A 19,961-nucleotide genomic window follows, 5' to 3' on the forward strand; every position below is an offset into this window, starting at 1 on the left:
GCACTACATAAGGACCGCATGTGATCCTACTTGCCATTATCTGCTTTCTTCTTTTAACCTGCGCCTCAATATCTCTTGAAAATCAGGGTTCCTGCACATGTTATCCTTACCTTTTATTCTGATCTGCACTTGCATGTTTGTAGTGTAAACATGTCGTTTTCGAAGGTCTCACAGCTTCCAATTATATTTTTGCCAGAAAGCCACCTGTCGCAATCCATACCTGCCAGATCCTTTCCGATACCATCAAAATTGTTTTTTTTTTTCAATTTAGAATCTCAAGCCACCTGTCGGATCTAACGTTTTACATACTTACTTTGAAATTATGGGCATCATTGTCACTGGCTGCAGAGTGTTCCTATACACAATCTTCTGTCCCCTGCGCTGCCTCATTCTTTAATAGCAGATTCAATATCGCACGCTCGCTTATTGGAACCTCTGTGTACTGATGAAGGAAACGTTCTTCGACGCGTTTGACAAACTCTATCCCACCTAGTCCATTTACAGTATGGGATTCCCAGTAATTATTTGGAAGTTAAAATCACCTACTATAACAAATTTAAGTTTCTTGCAAAAGTCTGCAATCTTACAAATGTGTTCCTCTAAATCCCTAAGACTGTTGGGACGTTTGTATTAGAGCCCTGTTAACATGACCACCTTTCTTATTACTGAGTTCCACACATAACTTCTAGGTTGAGTCGGTGGTGAAGAAGGCGAATGGAATGTTGGCATTCATTTCTAGAGGAATAGAGTATAGCAGCAGGGATGTGATGTTGAGGCTCTATAAGGCGCTGGTGAGACCTCACTTGGAGTACTGTGGGCAATTTTGGTCTCCTTATTTAAGAAAGGATGTGCTGACGTTGGAGAGGGTACAGAGAAGATTCACTAGAATGATTCCGGGAATGAGAGGGTTAACAAATGAGGAACGTTTGTCCGTTCTTGGACTGTATTCCTTGGAGTTTAGAAGAATGAGGGGAGACCTCATAGAAACATTTCAAATGTTGAAAGGCATGGACAGAGTGGATGTGGCAAAGTTGTTTCCCATGATGGGGGAGTCTAGTACGAGAGGGCATGACTTAAAGATTGAAGGGCGCCCATTCAGAACAGAAATGCGAAGAAATTCTTTTAACCAGAGGGTGGTGAATCTATGGAATTTGTTGCCACGGGCGGCAGTGGAGGCCAAGTCATTGGGTGTATTTAAGGCAGAGATTGATAGGTATCTGAGTAGCCAGGGCATCAAAGGTTATGGTGAGAAGGCGGAGGAGTGGGACCAAATGGGAGAATGGATCAGCTCATGACAAAATGGCGAAGCAGACTCGATGGAACGAATGGCCGACTTCTGCTCCTTTGTCTTATGGTCTTATGGTCTTACAACGCCTCACTAGTGAAGTTCTACAGTCTGTCCTGGCGGAGCACTGCCATGACATTTTCTCGTACTGGTAACGCTGCCCCTCTTATATTAACCCCTCCCGATCTGTTACGTCTTAAATAATTTGATCCCGAAGTAGGTGTAGCTTATTTGATCAAAGTGTTTGAGCTGAAACTCGCCCTGAGCCGGACAGCCCCGTTCATACACAGGGTGGAGCCCTCAACCCGGCTGGATCAAATTCACAGCCTGGGACTGGCTGAATAAAACGGAGAAGCTTCGCCCCGCTGGTTGCGTCAGAAGAATAAGGAGGAAAAGTGAGATCTACACGGAAATCCAGACAGAAACTATTTGGGAACGCGAGGGAACATTCATACAGCCTCTGTAATTCCGTCTGTGTTTGCTGCATTTGTCTTAGTCCTCTCTCCTCCCGCTGACCGACCTGTACCAGGCTGGGGAGGAGGTGTGGGACCAGAACTGCGGACTGCCTCATTAACCACGGCTCATCCGGACCTGTCTGTCTGTAATGAGCGACGGACACTCTATAACCGAATAGGGTCGGGAGCAGCAGCGCAGACTGAATTCCGGCGCAGGGTCGGCGCATTTCTCATCCGGGACCGCACTGAACTCCCTCCGGTTTCAACATCAGAGGTACTGCAAATGTTGTCTCCGATTCTGCAAATCCGTGAGCGTGTACAGCGGGGTTCGGCTTTTGTCGGGAGCGGGAGGGAATACAAGGGGAGAAGGGAGCTCTGACACCTTCAGCCAATTAATTGTTGACCAACTGCGTTAAAAGAAACTCGCGCACGGATAGTGATATCTAAAATGTCCCACGGGCCAGAGCAGGATCCCTTCTCCTATTTCTCCCTCTCCCTCTCCCCCCACCCCACTCTCTCTCTCTCTCTCTCTCTCACACACACACACACACACACAGTAGGACCCGATGACAACTACAACAGAAGAGCTGAAGGGGACTCAGAATACCAGAGGGACCGTGACATTTTACTGTTTTACTGATCGAGACGTCGCAGTGGAGAATGCCGCTGATCGATTTATTTAATTAAATCCTAACAATGATATTTAAACTGCAAATATGGGAGTTTGAAGTAAAATTAAGTACTGGAATCTCACAAAGTCTGCTAGCAGTTGTAACAAGTAGTCATTCAGATTGTAGACATTGGGGAACTTTCTTTTCTATATCATAGGGAGATCATTTTTTTTTCTGTAACAGAAATGCTTAAATACAATATTAAACGAGTTTTGTGCACAGTTGAAGTGGAATGTAGAACTAGTTTGTTTGGTTTCAGCAGAGAAGCCGCTCCCTGCTCCGAGGAATGTCTGCGTGACGGAATCCGCCCTGCGGATAGGGAGCAGTTGGCAAACAGAGAAATCGCGCTGTCAGTCTCACAGAACAGCAACACCGGCCCCTCCCCCACAGCTACTAAATATCCTTCGCTTGGTTTTCTGGTAAGAAATTGGAAGAAAAATATATCCAGACGGAGACAGAACATTCTTGGTGAATTGAGGTGAGACTAATTCAGCTTCTGATCTTTATTTCCGATCAGCACGTTATCTGTGTTTCGGATCAGTGAATAAGAAGTCATCAGATCCATTGTAACGCTCCTCTGGTGGTGGCGGTGTTAGTGATCCTGCAGTTTTCCGTCTGTACGTGTGAGATTTTCCACAGTTTATGTCAAGATTAAAAACTCTTCTGGAACCAGCGGTTACAATTTCAAAGCAAGCGTGTGAAAAGCTGTTTAGCCAACACGAGTTCCGTTTCCAAAACTTGTCATTTCAAATGAATTTATGTTGTATTCTCTTTGAAACTGTTTATTGTAGGTGTATCGAGCTGATCTAATCAATGCCATGTAGAAGCAAAGTCTTTGATTCTGTTCAAGGCTTCGATACATGGAGGAATATGTTCAAACAGTAGAGTAGCAGACGGACTTAGAAGTCGTCGTGCAGGACTCCCAAAACATTAATTTCCAGGTCGAGTAACGAAGGCAAATGCAATGTTGGCATTTATTTCAAGGGGAATAGAATATAAAAGCAAGGAGTTAAAACTGAGCCTTTATAAGACACTAGGCAGGCCGCACTTGGAGTAATGTCAACAGTTTTGGGCCGAATATATTAGAAAGGATGTGTTGTCATTGGAGAGGGTTGACGAGGATGATTCCTGCAATGGCGGTGTTAACATTTAAGCAGCGTTTGGCAGCTATGCACTTGTAGTCACTGGAATTTATAGCAACGCGTGGAGAATCTTATTGAAACCCACCAAATGTTGAAAGGACTAAACAGGGTGGATGTCTCTTATGGTGGGGTATCCAGAACTAGCAGGCACACCCGCAAAATTGAGGAGTGACTTTTTAGAGCGGAGGTAAGGATGATTTTTATTGAGCCAGAGAGTAGCGAGTCTACTGCGGTGGAGGCCAAGTACGTGGATATATTCTGTACCGGTCCCACCTTTCCTGGAAGAGAGCCCAATGATCGAATCATCTTATGCCCTCCCTCCCAAACGAACTCCTTTGCCATGTATTAAACTGTATAATCTTCCTACTCCTGGCCTCGCTGTCACCTGGCACGGGTAGAAATCCCGAGGTCACAACCCTGGAGCTCCTGATCTTTAACTTAAGCAACGAACTCCTCACTTGAGAAAATGGCTTATCACCATTGCATAGGAAACCACAACACAGACGCTCTCCCTGTCTGACTTACTCACACCCGGGTGACTTCCGGGCTCACGCTCTTCCTGAACAGCCCTCTTTCTTCAGTCAGTATCTGCAAGATCATAAAATAAACAACTGAAATGATCTGCTAAAGAGTTCCAGTACTGGTGACTATGTTTTCCCAGTTAAAACACTCTCTTCTTATTCCCTACCTGTTAAAAGGGGGGGCGTTGATGGCGGAAGCGGAGATAAATGCAAGACACAAACAATGAAGTAACAGGACTAGGTTAATCGAGATAGCAAGGTGAGTCAGGAAGAAACGACGCTGGACATTGACACAGGCGCTGGACGAGACTAGGATTCGGGCCCTGGGCTAGGACGTGGACTAGAAACATGGGACCCGGATGGGAAAATAAGAACGAGGAGCCTGGCATAGGAACACGGAACTCCGAAACCAGAGCATGGACAAGGACATGGAATCTGGGTCTTGACTCAGAACCGGAACCCGGGTCCAGGCTATGACTCGGGACTAGGATCTTGGAAATGACAGGACGTGGCTACAGGACAGGACGTGGTACTCCAGCACAGGACGAGTTACCACAGCAGCGGGCTGGGCGAGGAACTCCTGGGTGGGGCGAGGAAGCGGAACTAGATGAGGACACGAACCTCAGATTTGGACAGGGTTGGAACACGACGTCTGGAATTGATCTTGGAACACAGGAACACAGAGCCTTAGTCTTAAACTGAACGCTCAGAGCCTTGGATGTGGACTGGACACTCAGAGCCTTGGATGTGTACTGGACGAGGTATTTTTGGGCAGGCCGAGGTACTCCAGGGAAGGACGTGGATCTTGGACTAGGTTTGGCTCGGTTCTTGGATTCGGCTTATTGGGTGCAGAGCCGGGACTCCTCCTTGGAGCGCAAGGCCGGGACTCTTTCTAGGACGTAGGGCCGGGATGCTTTCTAGGACGCGAGGCCAGGATGACGGCCGAGGCCACTTGCCCAGGGAACTGCTGAGGTACTCCTGGACTGGACGAGAGACTCCTGGACTGGACGAGAACACAAAGCCTTGACTTGGACAGGACTGGAACATGGCACCTGGGACGTGGAACACAGGAACACAGAACACAGAGCCGGGACCCCTCCTTGGAAACAGGACTTAGGGCCAGGGTCTTACACAGTGTCAGGATCCCTCCTTAGGAACAGGACCTAGGGCTAGGACTCTTCTTTGACATGGACACTGAAAACGGGGACACAAAGAGATAGTTCCAAACTCAACGGTAGATAGTTTCTTATCTTGGCGTGGCGAGGCTCCTGTCTCACTCCGGCAGTTGAACTTGACAGGCATGCAGGCGAGGCTGCAGAAGGAAGGGGAAGGGAACAGCCCAGCAGGGAAACTTGGTTTGAGAGGTATTTATGTGCCAGCCCAAAACGGGAATCAGGTGCCTCAATTAAGGCACCCAAAGGAACAAGAGAACACAGGGAAACCCAGAATAAGGAATTGGAAGACCGGACCGTGAACCGGAATGCAGACTTCTTGGACCGGACCATGACACTACCCTGCTCACGTTCACTTTGCCAACTCCAGATATTCCGCCAGATCCGAACCCACTGTGAGGACATTTACATCTCACAGGACGCTGTTCAAACCCCTGTCCAGCTCTAATGCAGAGGTCACTTATACCCTACCCCACTTCCTAATCTGCAGTCGCAGCCCATGACGGTTACAGCTGTTTCGAGACCTGAGATTCTGGGGCTCTGTAACAAACACAATGTTAATAACAAGATGCGACAGTAATTAAGGTGAAAAGTGAATTGTTGGTTCCTGAAAGGACACATATCCCGTCTGATCCAATGGACTAGATCCTCCCTAGTTTACAACTTAATTTTCCCTAGGTGATGGAACTACCAATCATCTCACATTCTCCCCACCAAAGTCTACAGTCCCACGCCCTTCCCCCAACTTACCTAACACCCAGAAATCCACCCATAACTTCTACCCACACACAGGCAGATCCCCTTCACCCCAAACCACCACCCAGCTCCGGGAACCGCAAGTAACCGATCCCACAGCTCGGGCTCCGTTGCAAAGCTAAAACCGGCCTCTGAACCGGAGACGCCGGAGCCTAGAGCCTAGAGCCGGTAAATTTGCTGTTGACACAAAGGTTGGGGATGTTGTGGATAGTGTGGAGGGCTATCAGAGTTTACAGTGGGTCATCGATAGGTTGCAAAACTGGGCTGAGAAGTGGCAGATGGCGTTCAACCCAGAGAAGTGTGAGGTACTTCATTTTGGTAGGTGAAATATGATGGCAGAATATAGTATTAATGGTAAGACTCTTGGCAGTGTGGAAGTTCAGAGAGATTTATCTAATAAGACCCCGGACTGGTCCATTCTTGCCCCCCCCCCAACACCACACCTATCCTCAATTTGTCTGGACCATTGACCCCATCTCCAGCTCAACAGTCTGCCGGTGTTTGCCCCCAATGTGGTGAATCCCTCTGCTCGCCACCACCGTGGCCTCAGACATTTCCACAAACGAGCCCCTCCTGTTCCCACCGTGAGAAACATCCTGTCCGCTCCCTCTCACATCACCGTTATCCTTTCAATAAAATCCACCCCACCCCCTCTGCTGGGAATCCTCCCTCCCCGGGAAACTGGCATCAATCCAACGGGCGGAGTGGTCTCCTCCTACCTCTCAGCTATACATCATTCTCCGGCCACAGAGACTCATCACAAACGCCCCCAATTTCTCTCAGGGGAAATTGAAATAAATCAAATACCGTGACATTTGCTCTGTGTTTTGTTCCGCTTTAAGGGGGATTTTGGAGCCGAAGCGGGAGACATCGTCAGTGGTGGTAATGCCCTCTCGACTGGCCCACCTCCGCTATTAGGGGTAAAGAAGTGATTGACTTCTATTTGCATCACTGGGAATAACGTAGCTCGTAAATACTCTGTTGACAGCGGCGGAGGGACTGAGCTAAATTGAGTACAGTAGTACAAACCATTAAACCCGTCTGAGCGCGGGCCGGGCAGCGCGTTTATGACGTAAAATACCGGACTAGTGACGTCAAATCCCGATGTGCGTCCGGGCCTCCACGTCCTCATCCAGGTCATTTATAAATATCACGAAGAGCTGGGACCCAGAACAGATTGATGAGGCACACAACTGGTCACGGACCTCCATGCAGAATATGACACGTTTGCAACCACTCTTTGCCTTCTGTGGGAAAGCTAGTTCTGAATCCACAAAACAATATCCTCTTGGATTCCATGCCTCCTTACTTTCTCAATAAGACTCGCATGGGGTACCTTATCTGATGCCTTGCTGAAATCCATTTACACTATATCTACTTCTTTACCTTCATCAATGTGTTTAGTCACATCCTCAAAAAAAAAAAATCAATCAGGCTCTAAGGCACGACCTGCCTTTCACAAAACCATGCTGACTATTCCTAATCATACCATGCCTTTCCAAATGTTCTAAGTCCTACTTCTCAGGATCGGTTCCATCAACTTACCAACTACTGAAGTAAGACTCACTGGTCTGTAATTTCCTGGCCTATCTAATATTCAATGACAGGACCGGTTGGAGGGGCCGAGTGGCCTGCTCCTGTTCCTGTTATCTGTGTGTTTAAAGAAGAGGAATAACGGGCCCCTTCTTCAGCCTGCAGGATTTCCCAGCGGGTGTTGTAACCATCGGTGTTTGAGGCCAATTGTTCCCAAACGGTCATCAATTTAGCTGAGAGGGCAGATTCAACATATCCAAGTCTGTTATCGACAAATAATGTAGAATTATGTATCGTTAATGACACAAAATCGATATTTTTATATTGTTGCTGACAGAGAATTTTATAATTGATGTTCCGTGTGTTATCTGAATGCACGTGTCTGTGATGCTGTTGCAAGTCAGTGTTTCTCTGTACCTGTACCTTCCCGTACTTGTGCACTTGGCAATAAATTCAACAGGACCTGAGAAAACGTGGATACATAGAAACATAGAAAAACATACAGCACAATACAGGCCCTTCGGCCCACAAAGCTGTGCCAATCATGTTCCTATCTTAGAAGTACCTAGACTTTACACATAGCCCTCTATTTTCCTCAGCTCCATGCAGCCATCCAGGAGTCTCTTAAAGGACCCTATCGTTTCCGCCTCCACCACCGCCGCCGGCAGCCCATTCCACACTACTCAGTGAGATCTGAGTAGTGATGATCATCTTGGGACCTCGGTAGTTTGAAAAAAATGCAAGACCCTTTGGAGTGTCGATGAGCACGGGGATCTTGGAGCCCCAGTTCATTGTTCCCTGGAAGTGACTACACATATTGACTTTATTATTTACTACGCATGCTTAATTTTATTATTCGAGGCATTGAGTTCAGAAGTCAGGAAGTTGTGTTGCAAATTTATAAAATTCTAGTTAGACCACATCTGGAGTATATCATACAGTTCTGGTTGACCCATTCTGGGAAGCATCTTGAGGCTTTGGAGAGGGTGCAGAAGAGGTTTACCAGGATATTGCCTGGATTAGATGACATGTTCCTATCTCTCAACATTAGCAGAGATAGGAACAGACAAGTTAGAAAAGCGTTTAAGTGGAGTACGGGGAGTATGGGTATAGAATGAGGTGGAGGATAAATCCTGGCTGAGGGATTGGAGCAGGGGGCAGGGTTTCAGATTTCTGGATCATTGGGACCTCTTTTGGGGCAGCTGTGACCTGTACAAAAAGAATGGGTTGCACTTTAATTCCAGTGGTCCAATATCCTGGAGGGGAGGTTTGCTAAGGATACTGAGGAGAGTTTAAACTAGAATTGTTGGGGGGGGGGCGAGACCGAACTGAAGAGACTGGGGAAGAGGCGGTTGGCTCACAAATGGAGAAAGCTTGGAGACAGTGTGTGAGGGAGGATAGGCAGGTGATAGAGAAGGGACGTGCTCAGACCGATGGTTTGAGATGTATCTATTTTAACGCAAGGAGAATTGTGAACAAAACGGATGAGCTTAGCGCGTGGATCAGTACTTGGAAATATGACGTGGTGACCATTACAGAGACTTGGATGGCTCAGGGACAGGAATGGTTACTTCAAGTGCCGGGTTTTAGATGTTTCAGAAAGGACAGGGAAGGAGGCAAAAGAGGTGGGGACGTGGGACTGTTGATCAGAGATAGTGACACGGCTGCAGAAAAGGTGGAGAAGTTGGTAAAAGAGGGATTGTCTACGGAGTCTCTGTTGGTGGAGGTTAGGAACAGGAAGAGGTCAATAACTTGACTGGGTGTTTTTTATAAACCGCCCAATAGTAACAGGGATATCGAGGAGCAGATAGGGAAGCAGATCTTGGAAAGGTGTAATAATAACAGAGTTGTCGTGATGGGAGAGTATAATTTTCCGAATATCCATTGGCATCTCCCTAGAGCTAGAGGTTTAGATAGGGTTGAGTTTGTTAGGTGTATCCAGGAAGGTTTCGTGACAAAATATGTAGAAAAGCCTACAAGAGGAGAGGCTGTACTTGATTTGGTATTGAGAAATGAACCTGGTCAGGTGTCAGATCTCTCAGTGAGAGAGCATTTTGGAGATAGTGATCATAATTCTATCTCCTTTACAATAGCATTGGAGAGAGATAGGAACAGACAAGTTATAAAAGCGTTTAATTGGAGTAAGGAGAATTGTGAGGCTATCAGGCAGGAAATTGGAAGCTTAAATTGGGAACAGATGTTCTCAGGGAAAAGTGCGGAAGAAATGTGGCAAATGTTCAGGGAATACAGTAGTTGTGTGGAATTCTGCACAGGTACGCTCCAATGAGACAGGGGAGTTATGTTAGGGTACAGGAACCGTGGTGTACAAAGGCTGTAATAAATCTAGTCAAGAAGGAAAGAAAAGCTGACAAAAGCTTCAGAGACCTACGTAATGTTAGGGATCTAGAAGATTATAAGGCTAACAGGAAGGATCTTAAGAAGGAAATTAGGAGAGCCAGAAGGGGCCATGAGAAGGCCTTAGTGGGCAGGATTAAAGAAAACCGTAAGGCACTCTACAAGTATGTGAAGAGCAAGAGGACAAGACATGAAAGAATAGGACCTATCAACTGTGACAGTGGGAAAGTATGTATGGAACCGGAAGAAATAGCAAAGGTACTTTATGAATACCTTCAGTATTCACTATGGAAAAGGATCTTTGTGATTGTAGTGATGACTTGCAGCAGACTGAAAAGCTTGAGCATGTAGATATTAAGAAAGAGGATGTGTTGGAGCTTTTGGTAAGCATCAATAGACAATAGGTGCAGGAGTAGGCCATTCGGCCCTTCGAGCCAGCACTGCCATTCACCGTGATCATGGCTGATCATCCACAATCAGTACCCCGCCCCTGCCTTCTCGCCAAATCCCTTGACTCCGCTATCATTAACAGCTCCATCTAACTCTTTCTTGAAAGCATCCAGAGAATTGGCCTCCACTGCTTTCTGAGGCAGAGCATTCCACAGATCCACAGATCTCTGGGTGAAAAAAAGTTTTCCTCAACTCCGTTCTAAATTGTCTACTCCTTATTCTCAAACTGTGCCATTTGGTTCTGGACTCCCGCAACATCGGGAACATGCTTCCTGCCTCCAGCGTGTCCAAATCCCTTAATAATCTTACATGTTTCAATCAGATCCCCTCTTATCCTTCTACATTCCAGTGTATACAAGCCCAGTCGATCCAATCTTTCAACATATGAAAGTCCCGCCATCCAGGGAATTACACTTGATAACCTACGCTGCAGTCCCTCAGTAACAAGAATGTCCTTCCTCAAATTCGGAGACCGAAACTGTACACAGTACTCCAGGTGTGGTCTCACCAGGGCGCTGTACAACAACAAGAGGATCTCTTCGCTCCTACACTCAACTCCCCTCGTTATGAAGGCCAAGATGCCATTAGCTTTTTTCACAGTAAGTGTATCTGCATACTTACTTTCAGTGACTGATGAACAAGGACACCTAGATCTCGTTATGCTTCCCCTTTTTCTAACTTGGCACCATTCAGATAGTAATCTGCCTTCCTGTTCTTGCTACCAAAGTGGATAACCTCACATTTATCCATATTAAACTGCATCTGCCTTACATCTGCCCACTCACTTAACCTATCATAACCTCCCCCGCACATTCCACACTGCCACCCAGATTTGTGTTATCTGCAAATTTGCTAATGTTACTTTTAATCCCTTCATCTAAATCATTAATATATATTGTAAATAGCTGCGGTCCCAGCACCAAGACTTGCAGTACCCCACTAGTCACCGCCTGCCATTCTGAAAGGGACCTGTTAATCCCTACTCTTTGTTTCCTGTTAGCCAACTAATTTTCTATCCATGTCAGTAGTCTACACCCAAAACCATGTGATCTAATTTTGCCCACTAATCCCCTATGTGGGACCTTATCAAAGGCTTTCTGAAAGTCCAGGTACTTTACGTCCACTGGCTCTCCCGTGTCCATTTTCACAGTTACATCGTCAGAAAATTCCAGAAGATTAGTGAAGCATAATTTCCCCTTCATAAATCCCTGCCAACTCGGATCGATCCTGTTACCGCTATCCAAATGTGCATAATGCAATGAGATTACAAATAAATATGGAAAAGGAGAGCTCTGGACCACGGGGTGAGATTCTAAATTGGAAAAAGGTCAATTTGATGGTATCAGAAAGCATCTGACAAGTGTGGATTGGGACAGGCTGTTTTCTGGCAAAGGAGTACTTGGTAAGTGGGAGGCCTTCAGAACTGAAATTCTGAGGGTGTCAAGTTTGTATGTGTCTGCCAAAATAAAAGTTGAAAGGTAACTGGTGCAGGGAACATTGGTTTTCAAGAGATATTGAGGCCCCGGATATTTTGTTCCTCTAAATGTGTCATAGTTGGGAACAGACCCAAATGCAAGGCACAGACGTTGAAGTACAAGGAACAGCACTTGACTAGAGTAGGGACGTGACAGGATACAGACAAGGAGCAGGGACAAGAATGCAGACTTGGGTTTGGACCCCGAGCCAGAGACTGTACAAGGACCCAGAACCTGGGTCCTGCCTCGAGCTCGGGCCCCAGAACCAGGCATGGACATGACATGACTGCAGGACTGGAGGCTGGGGTCTTGAGACCTGAGGCTTGGAGACAGGCTTGGGGACTTGAGGCTTGAGGCTTGGATACAGGCTTGGGGACTTGAGGCTTGAGGCTTGGAGACAGGCTTGAGGTCTTGAGGCTTGAACCTGGAGACAGGCTTAGGGTCTTGTGGCTTGAGGCTGGAGTCTTGGTCTTGAGGCTTGAGGCTGGGGTCTTGCTCTTGAGGCTAGGGTACTTCGAGGCTTGGGTATCAACTCCGAGCCAGAGACCGAGCAAGGACCCAGAACCTGGGATTTGACTCAGGCTCGGACTCCAGAACTAGGCGAAGACAAAACGAGGCTACAGGACTGGACATGGCTTGGGTGAGGAACTCCTGGGTAGGGCGAGACACAAGGACAGGTAAAGGCACATGGACAGGACTCGGATAGGACTGGACTAGGCACGCACTGGACGAGGACATTCAGGAGCATGGAGCCTTGGACTAAAAGAGATGGGAGCATGGAGCCTTGGACTAGGGGAGACGAGAGCATGGAACACAGAGCCGGGATCCCTCCTTGGGAACAGGATGAAGGGCTGGGACTCATACACGTAACACATAGTCGGGACCCCTCCTTGGGAACAGGACGCAGGGCCGGAACTCATACACAGAACACTGAACACTGAAACAGATTCCCACACAAATTGGCAGCAAACAGCCGGACCCACCTAGCGAAGGCGTGGACACAGAGAAACATTTCCACACAACGAAATAAAGTGCCTTATCTTGACTTAACAAGGCTCTGGTCTTGTTCCGGCAGTAATACTTCAGCGATACAGGCGAGGTATCCAGGCTTGGTAAGCAGGCAGAGAGTCAGGCGAGTTATCCAAGCAGAGAGTCAGGTGAGGTATCCAGGCAGAGAGTCAGGCGAGGAGGGAAAGTCAAGGAGGGGAACAGAACAGTCCAGCAGGGAATTCCTGTTTTGCAGAGGTATTTATGTCTCACTCCCAAAATGAGAATCATGTGCCCACAGCAGGAACTGGGGAAAACCGGAAACCCCGGAACAAGGAACCATAGACCAGACCATGAACCGGAACACGGACTTTACAGACTGGACTATGAGAAAATGCCTCAGTCTGTTGGGTGCAACCAAGGCACATTAATGACTACAATATCATAATTCTGAGCTTGAGCTCATCCGACATTTTTAGTTGTCTTCCATTGGTTCCGAAAAGCTTCCAAATGTTTTTTGCTCTTTTATTTGCCCTCTCTTTAGCTTTTATGTTGGCTTTGGCTTCTCATTTTAGCCACAGCTGTGTCCTTCTGCCTTTCCAAATCTTTCACCCCTTTGGGATGTATCTATCACTCACTTCCCGCATTGTTCCCAGAAACTCCAGCCATTGCTGCTCCATTGTATTCGTACAAGTTTCCCCTTCCAATCAAGTTTTGGGCAGCTTCTCTGTAATAGAAATATGGAGAAGGTCATTACAGAAATATACCCACTCTGGAAGATCAAAATGGTAATCTATACGAGGAGGCAAGAGAGATGGGAGATATTTTAAATATTACTTTTGCACCTGTATTTACTCAGGAGACGGTTACAGAGTCTATAGAAGTGAGGCAAAGCAGCATCAACTTCATGGACCCTGTACAGATTACAGAGGTGGAGGTGTTTGCTGTCTTAAGGCAAATTAGCGTGGATAAATCCCCAGAGCCTGACAAGTTGTTCCCTGGGACCCTGCAGAAGACAAGTGCAGAAATTTATGGAGACCAAGCACAGATATTTAAATCAAACTTAGTGACAGGCGAGGGACTGGAGGATTGGAGGATAGCCAATGTTGTTCCGTTGTTCAAGAAACGTTCTAAAAATAAACTACGAAATAGTACATCGGTGAGCTTGACATCAGTAGTTGGAAAGTTATTGGAACATATGAGCAGGAACCGGATATGTAAGTATTTGGATAGATGTGGACTGATTAAGGATAGGCAACATGTCTTTGTGCATGGTAGGTCATGTCTAACCAACTTTATAGAGGTTCTCAAGGAAATTATCAGGAAAGTGGACGAAGGCAAGGCAGTTGATGTTTTCTACATGGACTTTAGCAAGGCACTTGGCAAAGTCTCATATGGAAGGTGGGTCAAGAAGGTTCAGTCATTCAGCATTCAAGATGAGATATTAAATTGGGTGAGACACTGAATTTGTGAGAAGCTGGAGTGTGGTTGCAGATGGTTGCCTCTCTGACTGGAGGCCTGTGACTAGTGATGTGACATAGGGATCAGTGCTGTATCTGTTGTTGTTTGTCATCTATGTCAGTAATCTGGTTGATAACATGGTTAACTGGATCAGCAAATTTGTGGATGAAACCAAGAATGGGGGTTTAGCGGACTGCGAGAAGACTATCTTAACTTGCAGTGCGAACTGGACCAGCTGGAAAAATGGCTTGAGAAATGGAAAATGGAATTTAATGCACACTAGTGCGAGTTGTTGAACTTTGGTAGGACCTACTAGTGTAGGTCTTACACAGTGATTGGTAGGGCACTGAGGAGTGTTGTTGAAGGAAGGGATCTGGGAATACAGACCTGACGAAGGGTCTCGGCCCGAAACGTCGACTCTATCTCTTCCTAGAGATGCTCCCTGGCCTGCTGCGTTACCCAGTAACTTTGATGTGTGTTGCTTGAATTTCCAGCATCTGCAGAATTCCTCATGTTTACGTCTGGGAATACAGGTCTATATTTCACTCAAAGTGGTATCACAGGTAGATAGAGATGGGAAGAAAGATTTTGGCACATTGGCCTTCATAAACCAAAGTACTAAGTACAGGAGATGGATTTATGTTGACATTGTACAAAACACTGGTGAGGCCTAATTTGTAGTATTGGGTGCAGTTTTGGTCACCAACCAACAGGAAGATGTAAAAGCAGTTGAAAGAGTTCAGAGAAAATTCACAAGGATTTTGCTTTGGTGTGGATACGGAGTGATGCACCCCAGTACAAGCCAACAACACAAAATATCAAACAATGCACAATGTGCGAGTAAATGATTGGATTCTATAGTTATTTCTTAGTGGTGGGTTAGTAGAAACAGATAAAATAAAGGCACCAAATGTGTACATTTATCAGTTTTGTGCCCAAAACATTTTAATGCAGTGGAGCTCACACCACCGGTTCCATCCACAATGACCATCCGAGCCTCCGGCCACCATCTGAAACGCCGAACCCCGATAGCCGCCGTCCTGGGATGCCGGCCGCTGTGCATACATCCGTCCTCTTTGCTCGCCTCCCGAAAAGACCACAAACTAGCTCAGCTCACACATACAAGATAATATAACAAGCACTCCATTGGTTAGTATCCCCCTTATCTGCAGTTATAACGCAAGCATTTCAGTTGCAGTGACCCATTACATCACTAGGTAACATTACAAAGAAGCTATTTCATCACAACGCTACAGAGACGCCATTTTGTCAGCCTTAATTGTTAACATTACAGTTAATAACCCTACATAAGTATTTAGATAGATGTGGACTGATTAAGTTGGCAGCATGGGCTTGTGCATGGTAGTCATGTCTAATCAAACATCGAGTCTCACGAGGATGTTATCAGGAAAGTGGAAGAAGGCAAGTCAGCTGATGTTGTCTACAAGGACTTCAGCAAGGCACTTGACAAAGTCTCATACGGGAGGTCAAGAAGGTTCAGTCACTCAGCATTCAAAATGAGATAGTAAATTGGATGAGTCACAGTTTTTGGGAGAAGTCGATGCTTGCCTGTCTGACTGGAGGCCTGTGACTAGTGGTGTGCAATAGGGATCAGTGCTGGATCTGTTGCTGTTTGTCATCTATGTCAGATATCTGGGTGATAACATGGTTAACTAGATCAGCACACTTGTGGATGACACCAAGATTGGGGGTGTAGTGGGCAGTGAGGATGACTATCATGGCTTGCAGTGTGATCTGGACCAACTGGGAAAATGGCCTGAGAAATGGAAGATGGAATTTAATGCAGACAAGTTCGAGGTTTTGCACATTGCTAGGACCTACCAGTGTAAGTCTAACTCAGTGACTGATAGGGCACTGAGGAGTGTTGTTGAAGACAGAGATCTGGTAATACATGTCTATAATTCACTCAAAGTAGTGTCACAGTTTGAGAGGGACGGACAGAAAGATTTTGGCACATTGGCCTTCATAAACCAGAATACTGAGTAAAGGAGATGGATGTTATGTTGACGTTGTACAAGACATTGTTGAGGCCTAATTTGGAGTATCGTGTGCAGTTTTGGTCACGAACCTACAGGAAAGATGTAAAAGAGGTTGAAAGAGTTCAGAAAAAGATTTGCAAGGATTTTGCCAGGTCTGGAGGACTTGAGTTATAAGGAGAGATTGAACTGGACTTTATTCCTCAGACGTAAAAGATTGAGGGGAGATTTGATAGAGGTGTACCAAAATTATGAGGGTTATAGATGAGGTAAGTGCAAGCTGGCTTTTACCACAGAGATGGGATGGGACTACAAACAGAGACTATGGGTTAAGAATGAAAGGTAAAACATTGAGGGGAACTTGAGGGGAATGTGAGGGGAAGCTTCATCACACAGACGGTCGTGCGGGTGTGGAATGAGCAGCCAGATCATGTGGTGCATGCAAGCTCGATTTCAATGTTAAGGGTATGTATAGGTACCTGGACGGTAGGGGTCTGGGAGTGGACAGTTTAAATAGTTCAGCACAAACTAGACGGGACAAATTCTGTGACAAGAACCTGAAATAATAGAAATATTTATTCTATTTCCTTTTAACAGCTATGCGGACCAACCATTCATCTCAGCAGGAAATCTTTACATGGCTTTAATATGTGGCATTTTAAATGAACAGTATATAAAAGAAAATCCCAGCTGTAGATTAACAAAGGCTATTTGTGTGAGAGTGTTTCAGTTACCGTGGGGCCAGACACCCATGCATCTTAGTGGGGGCAGGGAATAATACCAATGGAGAGAGTCAAACTGAGCCAGGTCACAGATTGGAGACGGCAGAAACATAGAAAAGTATCCTACAGCACAAACAGGCCCCTCGGCCCATAAGGCTGTGCCGACCATGTTCTTACCTGAGAAATTACCTGGGGTTACCCATAGCCGTCTAATTTTCTGAGCTCCATATACCTGCCCAGGAGTCTCTTAAAATATCCGATAGTATACACCTCCACCAATATCACCGGTAGCCCATTCCATGCACTCACCACTCTGCGTTAAAAAAAAAAAAAAAAAAACTTACCCCTGATACCTCCTCTGCACCCATTCTTATAGAGACAGGAAAAGCATCAGAGAATTTGATGTCCATTCCAGATACCAGCACTATGTCCAGTTAGAAGATAATTTTTCTCTCCAACTTCGGTTGACCCTCACTGTAACAGTGTGTTGTCAGATCACACTTTGGCAATTAAAGTGATCGCATCTGAAATGTTATCCTTCACCCATTGACGGACTTTGTAATTTTTTTTTTCAGGTTAAAAACGACAAGCAATTTGTCTACGGAAATCTCGAACACAACACACCAGTTTTGCTGTGTCTGCCCAGATATTTAAAAAGTGGAACGTTGTATTCATGCATTCGTCCTTCCTGCTCAGACTGTGAGGAGGGATTTATTTGTCGATCCTTCTTGTTTAGACTGGGAAGGGACACGCTCGGTCATCTGACCTACTGGCATACTCGTCATTTTACACAGTGTTCATCTGCTCCGACTGTGGGGACAGATTCACTTGGTCATCTCAACTGAAGGTACATCAGCGAGTTCACACTGGGACAAGGCCATTCACCTGTTCTGTGTGTGGGAAGGGATTCACTTGGTCATCCCACTTATGGACACACCAGTAAGGAGAGTCCAGTCACTCTGCTCAATTTGTGGGGCAGCTCATCTGACCTAATGGCACATCAGCGAGTTCACACTGGGGAGAGGCCACTCACCTGCTCAGACTGTGGGAAGAGATTCACTTACTCTTCCAGCCTACAGAGATACCAGTCACTTCACAATGGAATGTGGCCATTCGCCTGCTCAGGCTGTGGGAAGGGATTCACTCGATCATCTCAAATGAAGGAACATCAGAGAGTTCACACTGGGGAGAGACAGTTCACCTGCTCACACTGTGGGAAGGGATTCACTTCGTTCTTTCAGCTGAAAGCACATCAGAGACTTCACACTGGGGAGAGGGTATTCATCTGTTTGTTGTGTGGGAAGGGATTCACTCAGTTATCTAACCTAAAAGCACACAAGTCAGTTCACACCGGGGAGAGGCCTTTCACCTGCTCAGACTGTGGGAAGATATTCACTCGATCATCTCAACTGAAGGTACATCAGAGAGTTCACACCAAGAATTCGTTCACCTGCTCAGACTGTGGGAAGGAATTCACTCAGTCATCCCACCTACTGAAACACCAGTCAATTCACACTGGGGAGAAGCTGTTCACCTGTTCAGTCTGTGGGAAGAGATTCACTCACTCTTCCAGCCGACAGAGACACCAGTCAGTTCACACTGGAAAGAGGTCGTTCACCTGCTCAGACTGTGGGAAGGGATTCACTGGGTCCTTTCAGCTGAAGGCACATCAGAGAATTCACACTGGGAAGAGACCATTCATCTGTTTGTTGTGTGGGAAGGGATTCACTCGGTTATCTAACCTAAAAGCACACATGTCAGTTCACACAGGGGAGAGGCCGTTTACCTGCTCAGACTGTGGGAAGGGATTCACTCGATCATCTCATCTGAAGGAACATCAGAGAATTCACATTGGGGAGAAGCCGTTCACCTGCTCAGAATGTGGGAAGGGATTTACTCAATCATCATACCTGCAGAGACACAAGCTAGTTCACAGTGGGGAGAGGCTGTTCACCTGTTCGGACTGTGGCAAAGGATTCAATCGATTATACCACTTACAGATGCACCAGCGAATTCACACAGGGGAGAGGCCGTTCAGCTGCTCAGTCTGTGGGAAGGAATTCCATCGATCATCCGACCTTCGGAGACACCAGCGAATTCACACTGGGGAGAGGCCATTCAGCTGCTCAGTCTGTGGGAAAGGATTCACTTTGTCATCTCACCTACTGACACACCAGTCAGTTCACACTGGTGAGAGGCCGTTCACCTGCTCAGTCTGTGGGAAGAGATTCACTCAGTCATCCAACCTACTGAGACACCAGAGAGTTCACACTGGGGAGAAGTCGTTCACTTGCTCAGACTGTGGAAAAGGTTTCATTCGGTCATCCGAACTGCTGGCACACCAGCGAGTTCACACTGGGAAGAAGCCGTTCACCTGCTCAGCCTGTGGGAAGGGATTCACTCGGTCATCCACCCTACTGGCACACCAGTCAGTTCATACTGGGGGAGGCCGATCATCTGCTCAAACAGTGGGAAGAGATTCTCAGCCAAATCAACTGAATGTGCATCAGCGAGTTGACAATGGAGAGAGGCCATTCACCTGATGAGAATGTGGGAAGGGATTAACTCAGACAACTAACCTCATGACACTATCGGGTTCACACTGGGGAGAAATTATCAATAAGCTGCATGCTGGATATTCGTCCATTACCGTTGCTGAATGCAATTTCAGCGATGACTGTCGGTGCTGAATTCTGCAATTATTGCTGCTGCTCACCACACCCAGTTCTGCACCCTGGTCACTGGGCATGGGAGGAGTTTCTTCTGCTGCACATTCACCTTTAATGGGACTGGAGTTTAATATTATGGATCTGAGACAAATAAATCAGTTCTATTTTAAACCCTGTCTCAGATACTTAGTGAATTTATAACACACTTAGTGTATAGTCGAGAGTCAACTCAGGCCGGCTGGACTCTGTTCTACGACAGTCCTTTTAAACCCTCCCCTGTTGTTCATCTCTCGGTCTCCCTGTGTTGGTG

General features: G+C 46.4%; 1 protein-coding gene across 1 annotated transcript in view; it reads left to right on the plus strand.

The window, feature by feature from the left end:
* The window catches only part of LOC140208031 (uncharacterized), a 150,501-nt gene extending 130,930 nt beyond the window's left edge, over window positions 1–19,571 (plus strand). The window contains exon 5 of the mRNA XM_072276560.1: window positions 17,849–19,571. Coding sequence (XP_072132661.1) covers window positions 17,849–19,525 — 1,677 coding nt within the window. The 3' untranslated portion in view covers window positions 19,526–19,571. The remainder of the gene's footprint in view (window positions 1–17,848) is intronic.
* Window positions 19,572–19,961: the final 390 nt, after the last annotated feature.

Source organism: Mobula birostris, chromosome 13 (assembly GCF_030028105.1).
Source record: "Mobula birostris isolate sMobBir1 chromosome 13, sMobBir1.hap1, whole genome shotgun sequence".
NCBI lineage: Eukaryota > Metazoa > Chordata > Chondrichthyes > Myliobatiformes > Myliobatidae > Mobula > Mobula birostris.